The sequence below is a fragment of the Homalodisca vitripennis genome, chromosome 5, assembly GCF_021130785.1.
Source record: "Homalodisca vitripennis isolate AUS2020 chromosome 5, UT_GWSS_2.1, whole genome shotgun sequence".
Taxonomy (NCBI): Eukaryota; Metazoa; Arthropoda; class Insecta; order Hemiptera; family Cicadellidae; genus Homalodisca; species Homalodisca vitripennis.
Window position 1 is genome coordinate 178,952,905 of NC_060211.1, and position 19,386 is coordinate 178,972,290.

Consider the following 19,386-nt stretch of genomic DNA (forward strand, 5'->3'; position numbering starts at 1 on the left):
ATTCAGCAAATCAATCATGTACGCCGATGATACGGTGCTCGTTGCCTCAAGCAAAACCATAGAAGATATAGAAGTGAAATCCTACGTTGCACTTAACTTGGCTATTGAATATTGCTCCATGAATGACCTCGTCTTCAATGAAGAAAAACCCTAGCAAATGAATATGGGCAACAAGAGAGACGAGATCAGAGGGTGTCCAGGTATTCAGGTCGTCGAAGCTACAAAACATCTTGGCTTAATTATAGACAACAGACTGTCATGGGTTGATCACGTGGACGAGCTGTGCAGAAGACTAAGCAGTGCTATATTCGCTCTGAGACGCATTAAATCTATTAGTACAGTAGAAGCCCTTAAAATCTCTTACCACTCCCTCTTCGAAAGTCACCTCAGGTATGGGATCCAGCTTTGGGGAAGCACCTCTCTCCATAACATCCAACGTGTGCTAGTCCTGCAAAAGAGAGCACTAAGAGTAATGGCTGGCCTGAACTGGAAGGAGAGCTGTCGAGAGCTTTTCAGAAAATGGCGCATACTTACTGTGGTGAACAGGAGGTGATCTCGCTAGCCTGCAAGAAAGGTCTTCTAAAAATGAGGATGCTCACCATTACAACACCCGGCATGCTGGAGACTTTAACCTCCCTATTCATCATAGCAAGCGGTATGAGATGAAGCCGTCGTACAATGGAGCGAAGTTTTTCAACTTATTGCCAGTGGAAGTCAAGATCTCAAGACCAGGACTGCTGAAGGCTAAACTGAATGAGTGGCTGCTTGATCGTCCTTTTTATAGTATTAATGAATTCATCAATTGGCGGAGTGGCTGAAGCAAGACTGTAACTTTTCTTGTGAAGCAAGTACAAAGACTTTGTCCCAAATAAGACTGTTTTACTTAATGTATTAACTTTTGACACTATTTCAATCTTTAAGATTGTAAATAAAGAATCTCTCTCTCTCTCTCTCACTATTTGTTAGCAAATAACTGAGGATAATTCAATTCATCTTGGGCCTTTGAGGGTAATGATAACGCACTCAGTAAAAATGTAATAAATATGAATGTAATATAGTATCGCAGAGTTCTAAAGTTTTCATGAAATTATAAAGGCCGTATGATTGGCGCAGTGATACAGTAGGTACAAAAAGTAGTACCCAACCTTCATGATCGTCTAATCCCTCAAGAATTTTCATTGATCAATGTTTTGAGCTGTGAGGGTATATGTTTAATTTTGAGGTGTTTTAAATTAACTTATTATATTTTGAAAGTATTTAGTACCCTCCGGTACTAAACTTAAATTGGGATGTATTTAAGGTTTAACTTTTTATCATTCTGTGTTTTAATTTTTCTTGGGATTGCCCATACGACTGCGGAAGATGTAAGTACAATTTCCACATAACCTTTTCTGTCAAAATTCACTTCCTCAATGAAGAATTTAAATATATTTTTAACTTATGAATTATACAAGCATCAATCAGAACAAACTCACGTATGGTTTTTTAATGCATTTATTAAACATGTTTAAGTCCTTCACGATTAAACCACAATTTCTAGCAAGAAATGACATTCAGATGCCTTTCTTCCTTGCCATGGTGCACTGCAGAGATTTGTTGGTAGAAAGGTAGGGCTATATATAAACCCAGCTGTAAAAGTCTAATCTAACCTTAGTATTGTGCTATCTCAAATAATATGTAAAATGAGTAGGCATAGCCTACAAGCAATAATAATGATCTTAATGTCAAGAGATGACTTTATTGTCAGTAGGCTATTATTTATCATGGGTTTAACTACCATAAAAACCATAGTTACTAATTAATTCTAGGTAAGGATTTAAAATTATTGTAATAATAATACTATTATTTAAATAACTCGAGTTAATGAAAAACTGTATAGTCTATTTGAAAATCTTATCGGCCAATTTAGTTGCTGCACAATGGCTAATGTTTTTATTGAATGAAGATTAGTTGAGGTTTTCGTAAGTGATAGGCTAATTGAACTTAAAGATAATAGGCTATTTTCAGTCTTAGAGGCTGCAGTATAGTAAACAGCCATTACCACAATCTAATCAGGGTACCAAATTATGTTTAAAACTAGGCCTACCTAAACTATTGAACACAAATAGTCCTAATTATAGTTATTTACAATTAATTAGGCTATTGCCAGCTCTTTTAAATTTATTGAATAACTATTATTCCAAATTAATTCAAAGTAAAATCATTTGTATTGTACTTGAGTACATACTAATGGGTGGAAGTACAATAGTAATGTACTTGTGTTATTTGTGTCACAAGCTGTCAGACATGTTTATCCTTTAAAATAGTAAAAAGTAACTAGAAGGTTACACAGTTTTGTTTGTTAAATTTTATAAATACCTGTAGCCTAGATAGTTTTTTATTCATAATTAAATTATTTCTTTTTAGACAAAGACAGTTGAACTAGGTACACTATAATATTAAATACCTATAATGTAATTCAGTTCAACATTTTGGTTTTAGTTAGTTTAGATAATTATGAATATTGCTTTAATTCTATTGTTATGGCCACTTATTGTACTGCAGCCTATAATGATTCAAATGATTTATTCAGCTGATCTACAAATTTTTATAGGCTACGTCTAGTGAAATCAACATTCAACTACAAAATTTAGCTGCGTGCAATAATTAGAGTCTGTGCACCAATAAATGTCCATCATGTACAGTACTAAAAATATAAATAAAACTAAGCATTCATGCAGGTATTAAAATTAAACACTAACCAAAATTTTTAAAAATTACTACATGTAAGAAAATAAAGGCTTGACTAATACTTAGAAAAAGTGTGCATTAGTTCATGTAAGTGCACTAATTAATTAATTAGTATATGACAGGCCCTGCACTAATACAAATATAAATATAACTAAGCATAAATGTGAATATTAATTTAATAGTAGGCATACATTTTGTGAAAGACTACATCTAAGAATACAAAACAGTCATGATATGGCTAAGAACCAATTTTTTTATTCAGGACTCATTAATTCATTTATTTATATTTAAGTTGCATGAAAATGTTGTGAAATTATTGTATATTGGCGGATGCCGTTGAAATAATAATAAATAAATTCAAGTACATATTTCAATCGAAAGAGTATTGGGTCATGCAATATACAGATAATAACACTAAACACATGCAGAAATTAAAAACAAATTAATTTAAGTAGCCAAGCAGAAGGGAATGGTCAGATTCAAAATATTCAGTTAGGCTGTAGAAAGGGGCATCTGACAACCAGTATTTTAGGACAGAAGAAAATTCCTGTACTGGGAGTTGTCTTAACTGTATGGATTTGAACATTTTAGTGTCTATAATAGGGAAGCAATTTGAAACCTTGTGTAATCTCTAGATCTATTTACATGGACATCAAGGCATTTCCTGGCTTCATGGTACCTATGTATGTACACCTGCATTAGTGATGTAGTCATGGTCTTTATGCTTAATTTACTGAAAGACATTGGTATATATATATTTACCATTAAAAAAAATATTTGTTTATTCTGTGTGTGTTTTAAAAGTGTTCTTGACAAAGTTGTTAATTACAACGAAATATTGTACATTAAAAAATTGTAGTTTTCTTTTGAAACTGCTCTAAGAGACTATTTAAGCCAATAGGCAACACACTTCAAGACGTTAAGGATTGAACAAACCTACTGGTAACGAACAATCTTCACCTATATATACATACATACATACATTGTACACTGTCATAATCTGGTGTTGAGAAAACAGTGGTCTACAGTGTTCAAGCAACTGTGCCCCACTTAGTAATCTAAAGGCTTTTTTTCTGTAATCAAAGAACTCTAATTACACTGGCAGAGTGTCCCCAAAGCCTGGTATCATAAACAATGTGGGAGTGAAAAAAGGTAAAGTAAGCTAATTTAACAAACTTAAAGGGCATTTCTGCTTTAACTCTACAACTGGCAATCGCCTGATTATCAGTCGATATTAATGTTTCTGTAGTGGCAGTCGCCTGAAAATCAGTCGATTTGACACGTGCCCGTTTGACATCTGTTATAATCAATACACTAACTAAACTGCAATGATTCATATGTACCACTGGAATCAGAAATAGTTTCTGATTTGATCGATGTATTTTGTTTTGTATGTCATGATTTAAGTATGACATATTGAAAAAGAGAGTTGTTTGTAAACATTCGGCCATTGTTGTATTGTTACCCGGTCGCGTTATTCTTGTCCATCTAAAACGTAAGTTTATTACATGAAATAAGTGTTCTATGTAATAAGTGTGTTTATTTATGCGTATAAATTCTCGTAGATTGTGTTTTATCAGTTTATTTTGTGATGTTATGAAGAAATATATGTGAAAAAAATATATTAGTGAGCTTTTGTATTCTAGGCTATGTGCAGTGTTGTGATAGTTTTAGTTAGCTTTAGGATCATTTTCATATGCGATGATCATGATATAAAGCTTCTTTATTTATTTTTATAGGCTTACTTTTAATGTATATGAATTTTTCGAGTAATAATTAAGATTTTGATGAATTTTATAACACAGTCGTATCCATAGCAACGAATTTAGCCGTATTGTACTTTTTTTAGTTTAGAGTATTTCATAATTGTTTTAATAAAAAAAATGTAGTAAACTATACATTTTCTCAAACTATAAAAAATTTTCAACATTTTGGGTATTTTGGAAATATTTTTTTTCACACAATATGTCTTTTATAGGTGCACTTTTACATACCTTTTTTGGTACTTTGGGATTATACCGACCACACACCCAGACATGAATCGTTATTTAACATTTTGCTTCTACTGATTACTAGATTAGCGTAGAAGACTATTTCGTCAGTATAAAACAGGAATTGTCTTATCGCAAACCCCTCCCCATCCTCAGACAGAGGTCAAAGTCGAGCGTCTAGTAGATAACGTGATTGCAGAGCCTCGCCGCCCGTTCAGCTGGTGCATCGCTTTGTTGTACTTTCGTGTTTTACCTCTACATTTCTCCAAACACAAAAATTTAACAAAAACAAACATTTACCAAACTAAACTCTTTATTAAAAAAACACTCAAAACTTGTTTTTATTCTTGATCACATTCCGCCACCAAAAATGTGAGTGCCTCCGGCCATCAGCGCGGGCTTCGACAGCACCTTCGGTGCTGCCCCGCGCTGATGTCGACGAAAGAAAAACATCCCTCGAGATAGTACCTATCAGTAAAATATCAAATTCTAGAGGGGCTAATCAGAAATATAAATTGAATTGAAATGGAAAGGCAATTATGTACCGTGCAAATCACGTGATGCCGCGCGGCCTGCCGTAATCAGGATTCTCGAGAAAGATAAGATAACAGCGACAACAATACCGATCACAATACCTGGAAATGCTTGTAAGTTTGTAATTTTGTAATTGAAGAGTTGTTTTTTCGTTCTATCATGTTTGTTTCTATAAATTTCTATTTTTGTGTTCTTCATACTGGTGTGGTCGGTATAATCCCAAAGTACCCCTTTTTTTATTTTTTTGAAAACAGACTTAATAAAAAAGTGATAAATTTCTTATATTTTGGGGTTTTTATTTCCATAAATAAAAAGTAAATTTTCTCGTGAAAACAATGATATATAATACATATAGGTTTATAATCAAATTATATTTTTTAAAAATTAAAAACCGATACTACTGCAAAACACCTCAAAATGGCCTGCCACTTGAGGCCATTTCAACTGCCAGCTCGAGGGTTAAGCTTTCGAAGCAAATATATATTATATATTCGTCACACAAACACGATTTTGATTTGTACTCAGTAGGTATCACATTTTAAGTGTGAGTACAGTAGAGCGTCGATTATCCGAAATGTTGGTTAACTGAAAGACAAATCCCGCTTAAATTTTATGATTGGTCAGCCCTACCCGACTTGTGTGTTGTATATTATGATTATTAAGGCTCTTATTATTGCCGAATCCTATATGGTGTTGTGTGTTCTTGTGCATGCCTACCACTTGTTCCTTCACATTGTTGGCATTGGTTGTACAGTATTGTTGAAAATCAATGAAAAGTTCATATAGGCCTAGTAGTAAGGGAACTGGCCGGCAGGAGCCGGATCGACACAGTCCGCTATTTCACTTTTACCTACTGTACTGTTCCACGTCCACCTAACCTGACTTTGTGCCACTGAAATCAGTGTTTTAACCTGAGTGCTATTATTCGTTGTGCCACGTGACTTCTAGCAATGTCGGTAAAACATAAACGTGTTGTTCTCAGATTATCTGACAAACTTAAAATTCTAGATCGATTAAAAAAAGGCGCAAGTGGATCAAGCTTAGCTCGGGAGTTTGGTGCCGGGAATTCAAAAATAACTAACATAAAAAAGAACAGTGAATTTATCACAAAGTTTGTGTGTGTACTAGACAGTGAAGATGGCAGCTTGCATAAGAAACCTACGAAAACAGCAGAAAATCAGGACTTGGACACTGCAGTTACACGTGGTTTATGCAGGTAAGAGGCCAAGGCCAACCCATAAGTGGTCCTTTGATTTGCGAAAAGCATTGGAAATGAACAACAAACTAGGGGATAGTAAAGATTTTAAAGCTTCCACTGGTTGGCTGAAGCAATTCAAATCTAGGCATGGAATTAGAGAGATAGGCATTCAGTGGGGGGAGGCAACTGTCAGCTGACACTGATGCTGCTGAAAAGTTCAAAGAATTTTGTAAGTGTTTGCTTGTAGGCGAGGGATATAAGGACAGTAACGTCTACAATGCAGATGAAACTGGGTTACCTATATTGGAAGAAAATGCTGATCAAGTCCCTTGTTTCTAAAAAAAGAAATGGCAGTGCCTGGATTTAAAGCCAGCAAGTCCCACATAACAGCTATGGTATGCAGAAACAACACAGGTGCACATAGGCTACCATTGCTGCTCATTGAAAAATCTATGAATCCATGATGTTTTAAAGGAATAAAAAACTTCCGGTTATCTATAAAAACCAAAAAACTCGTGGATGGATACTAAAATATTTATTGAGTGGTATGACTGTGTATTCATCCCAGAAGTTAAAAAACATCACATGAAAACTGGGGATACTGGAAATGTGCTATTGGTAATTAATAACGCTCCGTCTCATCCCTCAACCTTTCACTTGAGAGAGAAGATGGAAAGTTTAAGGTGATATTTTGCCACTGAATGTTATCTCAATCCTTCAACCCGTAGACCAGGGAGTGATTGAGGCCTTCAAGCGTTACTACAGAAAAGCATTGCTTCGTAGTGTACTAGCTCACTAAGAAGAAAATAAAACAACAATCCTTGAAACCTACAAAGATATTAACTTAAAGGATGCGGTTTACATTGCTGCAGAAGCATGAGCTAATGCCAAAGAGACTAGGCCTACACATGAAGGACCAAGAAATGACACCTTTGTTTCAGAAGTGGTGGAGCTGTTGAAACTAGGCCTACACATGAAGGACCAAGAAATGACACCTTTGTTTCAGAAGTGGTGGAGCTGTTGAAACTAGGCCTACACATGAAGGACCAAGAAATGACACCTTTGTTTCAGAAGTGGTGGAGCTGTTGAAACTAGGCCTACACATGAAGGACCAAGAAATGACACCTTTGTTTCAGAAGTGGTGGAGCTGTTGAAACTAGGCCTACACATGAAGGACCAAGAAGTGACACCTTTGTTTCAGAAGTGGTGGAGCTGTTGAAATGGTGTTCAGGAGTTGAAGAATGTGACCAAGGAGACATTAATGAGTTGCTAGAGTGTTACAAGCGCAGGTACAAGATCATAAAGATGACATTGATGAAGACGATGTTCAAGATGACGTCTCGGTTGAAAAAGGTTCGACCAATGAAGATGCCTTCCAGTGCTATTAAATGGTTGGAACAGCAAGATGAATGTGATGCTGTGCAGTTGTTGTCTTTAAAACGCCTACGAGACTTAGCGGCAAAACAACGGGTGTCATAGCTTAAGCAAACAAACATGTTCAACTTTTCCTTTTAGGTTAATTTTGTACTGTTTTATCATATGTATCTAATTTTGGGAGTATTTTGTACTGTTCCTATTTCATTTTATTTTAAGTTAATTTTTTACTGTTTCTACGATATCAAAGTCACTGAGCCAAAATTGCATTTACTGTATGTGCAATCCCTACTTTTATGTGTTACCTTCACATAATATTTTATACTTTCGTGTGATATTAAAAGTTGCTATTGTGTTCTAGTTTTAAAATATGCTTCTTTTTGCTTTCCTACCAAATTCCCCTACCCAAAACAAAAACTAGACATTTTTTACAGTGAGGTTCGATTATCCGAAAACCCTTGTTATCGGGTTTAAAACAATTATCGCAACAATTGTTTCGGATAATCACGCTCAACTACTGTATTTTTTAGCTGATTTTATACTTAATTACAATACTGGTCTTTTAAAATAGTATAAATTTTTAAAATTCTACTCATTAAAATTAGTAATTAATGCTAGCAATAAGTACAAAAATATTAATGGAAAGGTGATCGTAAAAATCATTTTAATTATAGTACACATATAATATGAATCCTAGGCATCAATGAAAAAGAAATTTATTTATTTATTTATATACGGACAACCCATTTTAACAAAATATAGTACAAAGTTTCAATGGCTAATATAGATAAGCTGCAACACAAAACAGTAATATTAACAAAGTACTGTAGTATGATAATAGATACAAAACAACCTAAGATGAATTAATACATGCAAGATGCAAAAGACCAAATGAATTAGCAAACAATAAGAGGTAACAATAATAAACTATGAAAAATAACATGATGACTAACAGACAACAAGGCAATAAAATATGAAAGAGCTAACAATGATCGACTATGAAGAAATAAAACAAAACCTAGAATATCAACAAACGAAAGAGAAAAAAACACAACTTTTAAACATTATAATAAATAACAATGATAAATAATTTATGAACAATGAAACATAAATAAATAACAAATGAACAATTTGGTACTAATGAGCAGTGCAAGCAAGCAGAAATAGATATGAATCGATGAATTTTAAACCGCAATTAAGGACAAAATAGTTAATATACCGTATTAAAAAGGATTAACAGTAAGAAGCGTTAAATAAAGTGATTACAAGCAATAAAGAAATCTAATAATAATAATAATAAATAATAGTAATAACAAATATCTACTATACGAACATAAAAAACAATGCATTTTTTACATGGAGCCATCCTTTCTTAATCTTCCATGGAGAGCAGTTGGTTAATCTGTCTCTTAAACAATACAGCACCAGTGTTAAAAATGTCTAGTTCCAGTGGTAGGGTATTCCCAAGCGTCTGGATCCGGACCATCGTGCTGTTCCTTTCGTAGTTTGTAGAGTGATGCAGTCTTGCAAACAGGTCACTCGATCTTGTACTGGCAGGAACGTGGAACCTTACCCGCTCCAGTAACTGAGGGCAGTTGAGATCTCCATTAACCAACTTATATAAAAACACCAGATCAAAAATTTTTCTCCTCAAAGCAAGTGGTTGAAGGCCAAGTTCAGCTGCCAAAGAGTTCACAGGGACATCAGCATAACGATGACCCAGGCGATAACCAACTAAGCGGATGAAACGAGACTGAATCGATTGGAGTCTGTCTTGGAGATATTGTTGATTAGGAGACCACACAACTGTGCAATATTCCAAGTGAGACCTAACAAGGCAACAATATAGAGTCTTTAACGCCAAAGGAGCCGTGAAAAAACGTGAGTACCTGATTATCATGCCGAGGTTCCTATTTGCTTTGCTACAAATGTGATTCACGTGATCTTCAGAACTCAGAGAGGCAGCACACATCACACCTAGGTCTCTAATCTCGCTTGTTCTTTTGAGACTACATCCACCCAATTGATAATCATGGAAACGAGGAGATGTTATCCTGTGAAAGGTGATAACGGAGCATTTCGTTGAGTTTAAGGACATGCCATTATCAGAGCACCATTTCTCAACAGCCTTTATACTTCGCTGAAGGATTTCAAAGTCGCATTCAGATGTGATTTCAGAGTAAAGTTTAATATCGTCAGCAAACAATAGGTGATTGGCAGGAACTACGTCAGATATATTATTGATGAATAGATTAAATAATACGGGACCCAAGTGCGAACCCTGTGGGACTCCTGAAATCGCCACGAACTCTCTGGAGAAAGAAGAAGAGAATTTCACCATTAGCTTGCGATCTTGAAGGTATGATGAAAACCACTCTAAAAGAGGGCCATGGACGCCATATGCAGAGAGCCTTACAAGCAGATGCAAGTGACTGACTCTGTCAAAAGCCTTGGAGAAGTCCAGAAAAATTGCATCAACCTGTTTCCGTCTTGAGAAGGATGAGATAATGTCGGACTGGAAGACTACTAAGTTCGTTGCTGCCGATTTTCCAGGCGAAAACCCATGTTGATGGGAAGATATACACCTTTGTAGTAGGGGAGACACTCTAGAAAGCACCAGTCTCTCAAAGACTTTGGAGATCACTGACTGGACAGCAATAGGTCTATAATTGGTAACTTCAGATGTTGTCCCGGATTTGTGTATGGGTACAACATAGCTTTTTTTAAGAACGTCAGGAAAAACACCACTGGATACTGATTTGTTGAAGAGCTCCTGGAGCGGACCAGATAAAAGGAGGTGGCAATACTTCAGGACACCAGGAGGTATCATGTCAGGCCCGGAGCCTTTATTTACGTTGAGATTGAGAAGCTCCTTTCTGACTTCATCTTCACTAAAAATACAATGAGAGATAACATTGCAAGAGTCGACACTGTCTAAACTAGTAGGAGGTTGTTGTTGAGACGTGAACACCGAGGAGAAGAAATCAGCAAACATTTCGCATTGTTCATTCACACAGGACGATGAGGTGCCATTATAAACCAGAGCTGACGGAGTTCCATGGTTCTTCTTTAACCCATCAACGAAGCTCCAGAACCTGTTGGGATTAGAAGGAAGGATATTTTGGACATGGTTTATGTAATTTTCGAAGCATTCTTGAGAAAGCCGTTTACAATTTGACCTGGTGCGAGAGTAAGAATAGTATGTGCAGTCATTCAAAGTTCTCTTATATTGTAAGTGAAGTCGTTTCTTTTCAGTTACCAGTCTCTTCAACTCCGGACTGAACCACGGTGGGAATGATGATCCGACTTTAATCAAAGGTGTATGTTTTAAGACAGAGGTTTTTAACGTTTCAGCAAGGTTAGAGAATTGCATGTTTACGTCATCAGGTGAAAAAGAGTTTTTGTAACAAACACGCGGGATATCATGCTGCAGTTCTTGATAGACATTTATAAGGTTACATTTCTTGAAGTTATGGACGTAAGAAGTCTTGTTGCCAGCTGTGGGAACGGAAGGAAGAGCAATCCTAAGAGCGGGGTGATGTACATCCTCAGGTACCAGTGGCTCATCATCCCTGGAGACAACAGTGTGTATATCCGAGGAGAGGATGACGTCCAGAATTACACCACGAGTGTTTTCAATGAGATTTACTTGAGTTAAATCAAGAGTAGAAGTAAGATCGCTCAAGGCTCTCGCTGGACCGGAACGGAGATTAGTCCGAGGGAAAGTGCTCCAATCAATTTCAGGTTGGTTCAGATCACCCATAAGTAGCACTCGAGAGAAGGAATCCAACGTGACAGCTTCTTCTATTGACGTGACGTATGTTTCGTAAGAATTGACAGATGCGTCAGGAGGGATGTATACAACGCCTGCTAGAACTTTTACACCAGCTGAAGTCGTTACTGAGATTAGGGTTTGCTCGACAGATGCTGTTGAGATGGGCATACGCAGAGAAGGATAACAACACTTGACTGCCAACAGGACACCTCCGCCACTGGCCTTGACACTAGTTTCGTAGGATCTGTCACTGCGAAATACGTTATAAGAAGAAAACCCCAGCTCGGCATCACTAATGTCTTGGGATAGATTTGTCTCAGTGAGAGCAATGATGTCAAAATCAGTTGTGGAGAGGGAAAGACTTAAGTTATTTAGTTTACTCCGAAGCCCATTTACATTTTGATAGTAAACTGTTAGTTTTGGTTGTCCGCCTTTACTTAGTTTTTTGAGTTATTTTTAACTATTCTGGGTACCCCATTCAAGTACTTAATAGTAATGCCAGTTTCTCCATTCGCAACCCTCTCATCAAGTTCTTTGCGCAGGGCAGTAAGAGTGGCTCTCTCATTTGGGGTGCGATCGCGGGAGACTGAAACATTATCCATAGAGGGATCAGCCAGGGACACTTTGTCCCCAGAAAAATTCTTCATAAAGATGGAAACCTCATTCTGGGAGCCCAGAACAATTTTTAGTGGGCGAGGCCCCCGATTAGATTTCTTGCCACCTCTATGATAGGAAAACTGAGTGGGCTGAAAATTTACAGCATTAAAGACAGTGCAAATCTTCTTCCGGTCATCTTCTTTTTTTTCCAAAGGTAGTGACTTGGTGCTCTCTGGAATAGCGTACATAAGGATGTTTTTGGTCCTACCAGCTCTATCATGAACTTCAGCGACAACAGCGTCCAAGGACGTGGCAGGACTATTTTCAATTTTATTTAACCTAGTAGTGTTTGCCAATACTTGTGACTTTACGTCAGCTATTTGATTCTCAGCTACAAGCAGATTTTTCTCAATCACTTCCACTCTGGGCTCCAATACCGATAAGCTAGCTCTTATTGTAGTAATCTCGGTTTTTATGTCTACAATATCTTTAGATATATCATCTGTAACGCGACCGATTTGGGGATTAATTGGTATCCGCTGCCACCACCGGATGATTCCGGAAAAAGAAATAAAGTTTGTGCAACAACGTTTGAATTTTAAAAAAAACACTGTTTATTAAAGATTAATTTATAGAAATCACACAATTTACATTGGTTAAAAAAGGGGAGAGCACTTCTGAATGATATAAAGTATTGAATTACATTATTGAAAGAATTTAGAAAAAGTTTTAAAATAGGGCAACAGAGAGTTACATGTCTACGAGTCTGAGGCCTGAACTAGACTAGACTAGCTTCCCAGCACACGCAGGTGCTGACTCTGCATTGTCAGCAGTCTTACTGCTGACCTCCTCGACAGTGCTGTACACTTTACAATTATTATGTCTTTAGTTAAATTTTACTAAATGAATGAAATTTTTATATAACCAAATAAAGCATAATTACTTGAATTATTGTTAATATTGGGTTCGGGTCGTTACATCACCCTCTCCTCTGGAAAAGATGTGTCATAGGATTAAAGTGATGGCACATCTTGAATTTATTACATTCGTATGTTAATGACTTATTTGTAACTTTAAAACATTTTTTTTTTTTCTTTGAAGTGTTCCCCAAATTATTAATACATATTTCTAATCTAAGTTTACATAATCATGATACTATTTAAGATTTAGGATTATTACTAATATACAATATTTCTTTTCAGAGTCACAAGCCGGTCAGAGTCTTTTGATTTGTCACTTTAAAGATTTTAAAAATTTTCACGTTTTTTTTCACTACTTAATCATGAGGGGGGGGGGCATCCGAACAAAGGAGGCTTCGTGGATGATCTCTGCTAATGGAGTTCCTTCCTCCACCCTCACCGTCCAGTTGGCTCTGGTCTGGGCCGCTTGTGCTCTGAGTTTGTCTTTGCCGCCGACTGGTCGTTGCAAAGGCGTCTTATTCTCCTATGACATATAAAAAACTACGAGCAGTACACAATTTAAACTTACAACTACATACATGACAATGAAATTATAATTTTTATTTACATTAATGACGACAGGTTGGTTTACATGAGATCCTTGCAATAATGAATTTAAGCCTATTTCTATATGATCATCAATTAGATTCTTTTTTATAGCTTTTAGCGTTTCAAAAGTTAAGTTATTGTTTAATAATATAAGAGCGGTTTCATTCGGCTGCAATATGTTTATTTTCGGTATATGAAGGTGCGTAATATTTCTTTTATAAACTATATTCCCTCTGATTTCTTGAAAATATTCTTACCACTTTTTCCAAAAACATCACACCTTGATATTTGTTTTATGATACCTGACGGTGTTAACAACAACTTCTAAATAATCTTTTACAATGTTCTGTTTTAATTACAGATGTATCATCTTCAATATTTCTAAAACAATTTAATATTACTTTGTAGGGTTCTGCAAACACTATAAATCCAATCATTACCATTTTGTAACCAAAACGGTGAATTTACATTCTCAGTTAGAACTCTGTTACACTTTTGAGTTACAGAACTTAATCCCATAAACATTGAATAGATGCAACCATCGACTGTATGGTGTAACACACTTATTTGAATTTGGACAAATTTTAACATAACTGTGCCTACATTGAACATATTCATCTGAGGTGAGAGGTACATAGTACTGCCTATCTTTTAGATATCAACAAGTAATCGTGTTCAATTTTCCAAACTAACCAATGTCTTAACCTAGGTTGATAAAGTGGTATCACTTCTATTTATATAGGTTTCAAATTGTCTATCAATTGAGCTTAATGGTACTGTAACAATCAATCTTATGCTAGCTGGATCAGCTAATGCTTGCGCTGTACAAAGATCGTAATACAAAAATATATCTTCATTATTTACAGGAACAATTAGTTTCAAATGAGATGGTATACTCTTTTCAATTTTATTCAAAACTTTTGTAAAATCATGTGGATTTAGTAATTTACTGCTTATCTTTACCAGAGTATATAAGTTCTAATGCTTGCCTAAACTCTACTACTCTTAACTTAGCTTCATCAACAGTTTGACCTAAATGTCTTAACATTGTTGTAATTGCCATATGTTTTGCTAAGGACTGATGCATCATTATATTCTGTTCATTGAAGTTTGTTAATGATGTTATTAACCTGTCGTTGGCTGTAGATAACTTAATCATTATCTCATGAATAGCCTTAGTGTTACTTACAATTCTAGAATTAATATCTTTCATCAAAGTTATTTGTGTATGACTCGAACTAACAACTGTACCACTTATTAACTTTAGTTCGTCTACTTTGGTATTTACATGTTCTAAATCTTCACTAGTCGGTACACCAAATAACCACTTTAATGCATAACCTCCTGCATTTATAAGTCCACGCTTATTTCTAGAATGTCCTACAGTGGCAAAAGTTTCAATAAGTCAGTTATATCACTCTCATACTGCTCGATTCCTTCCTTCACTCTTATATACTCAAACTCGAAGTCTTCATCCCAGACGTTCACACTGATATTTTTAAACTGTTCTAATTCTACACATCTTTCTTTTAATGGTATCAGTTCATCAAGGATTTCTACTAGATCAAAGTCTAAAACGATTCTCCATTCATCTCCGGATATCACAGAGTCTTCTAGCTTCCTAAACACAACTCCTTGGCTCATTTCAGCTGCTTTGACCATCGTAATAATCATTAGTCCTGTAACAAAGGTTATACTTGACATCTATAATCTAACTTATCTTTTATTTTATGCATATTAAATGTTCTTTAACTAACTTCTCCTTATTGTAATATAACACAATTAATCTTCTTAAAAGTAACTCGATTTGTCCTTTCACTTCTTACAACTTTTTTTTCTTCTGGCCTTCTGTGTTTAGTACTCTCATTAATCTCATGTGCTTGTGTGGATATTCTCAGACAATTTTTGATCTTCAGAGTACTCCTTTTTTTTTCTCTCACACAACATTCATACCCATTCAGCAACATTCGTTTCACATTTTCACTTCTGTCAAACTGATCATTTTCACTTCATTCGCTACTGAGTTGTTATCCTACAGATGAAATTTTCGAGAATATACAACAAACTTCGGCTTTTTCTTACTTCTCTCATGATATATAACACTTTACTTCTACATTATTATAGTACAACTTGTATGCTTCTATTTACAACTCAACTTCATAGTCTTCCAGTCTGGACGGCTTCCTCTTTTCCCTGACTGGTCTTTCATTGTTTCTTTCTTTGGGCAGGTTTGTATCCACTCGGTCCAGCTTGCTCTGCTGCTTGGCTTGGTACTGTTTGGATCTTCAACCTCCTCTTCGGCATCACTTGCTTCTTCTTCGAGGCTTATTCCTCTTCTTGCTTCCGTGCTAGGAACTCGTAGTGCTTCTTCATCTTCACTTTCCTGGAATTCTTCTACGTTGTCTTCGCTTTCTTCTTCTTTGTTTTTCGATTCAACTACTGGCTTGATTCTATTCACGTGCACTTTGACGTTATTTTTTCCCTCTTATTCTTAAAACTACATTTAAACTCAGATACGATTTTCTACTATTTTGTATGGACCTTTCCATAACTGTGAGAGTTTTTTACTCTGCCCTTTTTTATGTGTGGTACATGCAGGTACACTAACTGTCCGACATAATACTCACTTTCTTTCGACTTCTTGTCGTAATGCTTCTTTTGAGCTTTCCTTGCCTTTTCCTGGCAGTGTTTTCGATATTTCTTGAATCTCTTTTAATCTGGTTCGTAGATCTTCTACGTAATCTGAGTAGACATCTGTGTCCTCAGTTATAGTGAGATCTGCTTCTAAGGGTGTTTCCATCTTCTTTCCGTACACCATTTCAAAAGGTGTGTACCCTGTACACTCGTGTTCTTGGCTGTTGTATGCCATGTTGATCATGGGTAACAGTTCGTCCCAGTCTGACTGGTTTTTGTTAACAAAGTGGCTCAGCATTTTAGGGATGGTTCGGTGTACTCTCTCTGTCCGTACCGTTACTCATAGGGTGGTAAGCAGTCGTCTGTAATTTTTTTATTTTCAGTAGTTTGCAAACACTCTGAATCAGTTCTGATTGTAATTTTTCCCTTGGTCTGTAATTAATTCTTTTGGTACTCCGATTGACGTTACAACTTTCTGAACAAATGCTCGTGCTATGGTTTTCAGCTGTTTGATCTGGTAATGCTATAAATATTCCGAATCTTGTGAAATGGTCGATAACAGTTAATATGTACTTGTTATTTGATCTAGTTAACGGTAAGGGACCTACTATGTCACATGCTAATCTATAACCAAATTCACTCACTTCTTGAAACTTCCCTAATGGTGCTTTTGATTTTCCATAGTCTGTTCGTCTGTTGCATGAGTCACATGATCGTACGAATGCTGTTACATCTGCTCTCATTTTTGGCCAGTAGAATTTGTCTTGAATTCTTAATATGGTCTTCTTTATTCCTCCATGTCCACTCGTTGGTAAATCATGATGTAGTCGAATTACTTTCTCTCTCAATTCTCTTGGTATTACAATTAATTTTTCATCTTCTTTCTTGAAGTACACTACTCCTTGGGGGACTTGTTTTGAAATGTTCAATGCATTTTCAGTTTTTGACATTCTTTATCTTTCTTTTGAGCTGCTTTAATCGCGTCTATATCTAATAAAGGTAACTTTTCACACTCATTTTTGTATACTACTCTACTTAGACAATCTGCATTTTTGTTTTTCACGCCGGGTTTGTGTGTAAACTTTGTAGTCATACTCAGCTAATTTCAAAGCCCATCTTGTTAATCTACTTGAAGGATCTTTTAATGATAGTAACCATTTGATTGCACTGTGATCCGTGTAAAGAGAAAAAGATCTTCCATAAAGGTAACATCTGAAAGTACTTGACTGCCCAAACTACAGCTAATAACTCTCTTTCGGTTACACTGTAGTTCTGTTCTCTGCGGAATTCAACTGTCTTGATGCATATGCTATAGGATGTTCTACACCGTTTATTTCCTGTCCTAGTACTGCACCAATCGCTACGTTGCTGGCATCTGTGCTAAGAATGAAAGATTTTGAAAAGTTCTGGGTAGATCAACAAGGGTTCAGTGGTTAGTTTTTCTTTTAGTTTTTTGAAAGCTGACTCACAATCTGGTGTCCAATTAAATTTTTCATTCTTTTTGATCAATTTAGTTAATGGTTTTGGCTATGTCCGCAAAGTTTGGAACATGCCTTCTGTAGTAACTGCATAATCCAATGAATCCTCTGATTTCTTTCTCATTCTTTGGCTGAGGAAACTCCTTTACAGCTTCAATCTTTTTCGGACAAGGCTTTACTCCTTGATTCGTGATTATATGTCCTAAGAAATTAATTTCGGGTTTTGCAATTTGGCATTTCTTTAGCTGCACACTTAAGTTTACCTCCTTAAACCTCTCTAGCACGTCACTCAAATCTTGTGCATGCTGTTCTATTGTCGGGCTGTAGACTAAGATGTCATCCATGTTATGGTAGACAAGACTTTCCTTTCAGTCCTGATAAAGTGGTATCAATCAACCTCTGGAAAACTGCAGGGGAGTTTATAAAGACCCATGGGCATTCTGGTATATTCATAATGTCCTGTTGGAGTACTGAAAGCTGTTTTCTCTTGGCTGTCAGGATGCATTTTAATTTGGAAAAAATCCCGAATACATATCTAGCGCAGTAAAGAATTTTACTTCCACCAAGCATGTTCAAGTGTTTTGTGGATATCTGGTAAAGGATAAACTTCTGGTACTGTGCATGAGTTCAGATCTCTGTAGTCGATGCACATTCTGTGAGTTACAACACCATCTGGACCAGGTTTCTTTGGCACTATGACCACTGGTGCTGACCATGGTGATTACACTCGGTATTATGATTCCCTTATCTAGTTGTTCCTCTATCAGATCTTGTATCACTTGTTTCTGTGCATGCGGCACTCTGTATGGCCTTTTGTTAATGGGAGGGGTGGTCTCCTGTGTTAATTTTGTGGCTTACTTTTGCTGTACAATCTAAATTTTCAATTCCTCCAAGGCTAAACAAATTTCTAAATCGATGGATGAAGTACGTTTCTAATCTTTGCTTTTTCTTCTGGTCTCAAATGCTCTATCTTTTCTTCTACTTTTCTTCTGAATTCGTCGCTTTTTTTAGATACTGTGTTGACCCTTTTTGGTTCTGTTGAATTCTTTGGTTTTAAATGAGGTTCTCTAATTTTACAGATCAGAGTGTTCTTGTACATTACTAAATCTTCTGGGCTTGTAATAACTACTTTCGTCCAACAAGTTCCATTTCTTACTTTAGTTAGACTTCTGGCTACATAAATTCCATGAATTTTTACGAGTGCTGGTTCTGTAATTACAACTTTGTTCTCAATTTCTTGCTTTCGTTGTTTCACATTTTTTCCCCAATTTTAGTTGTACTAACATTTCTGAACGGGCAGGTATGTTGAGGTTAGTTTCTGCAGTATGCTGGAAGATTTTCTCAGGCAAAGTTTTCGTTTTCGTTAGGCTTCACTTGCGCGTTGATTGAGCGATCGGGTTCTACTTGGAAGGTTTGAGTTCGCTTGGTGGCTATACCAAGTCCACTCACACAATCATTTGTAGTTTCTTTGTCTCGTTCGTATAGGTTCGACTGCGTCACAACCTTCAATACTTAAGACATATCGTTCTAAATCAATGACAGCTCTTTTCCACCTAAGCACATCATA

General features: G+C 36.1%; 1 protein-coding gene across 1 annotated transcript in view; it reads left to right on the top strand.

Moving 5' to 3' along the window:
* The first annotated feature begins 1,126 nt into the window (after positions 1–1,126).
* LOC124363248 (syndecan-like) overlaps positions 1,127–19,386 on the top strand; it is a 37,985-nt gene continuing 19,725 nt past the window's right edge. The window contains exon 1 of the mRNA XM_046818427.1: positions 1,127–1,364. Within this exon, the coding sequence (XP_046674383.1) occupies positions 1,290–1,364 (75 nt within the window). The 5' untranslated portion in view covers positions 1,127–1,289. The remainder of the gene's footprint in view (positions 1,365–19,386) is intronic.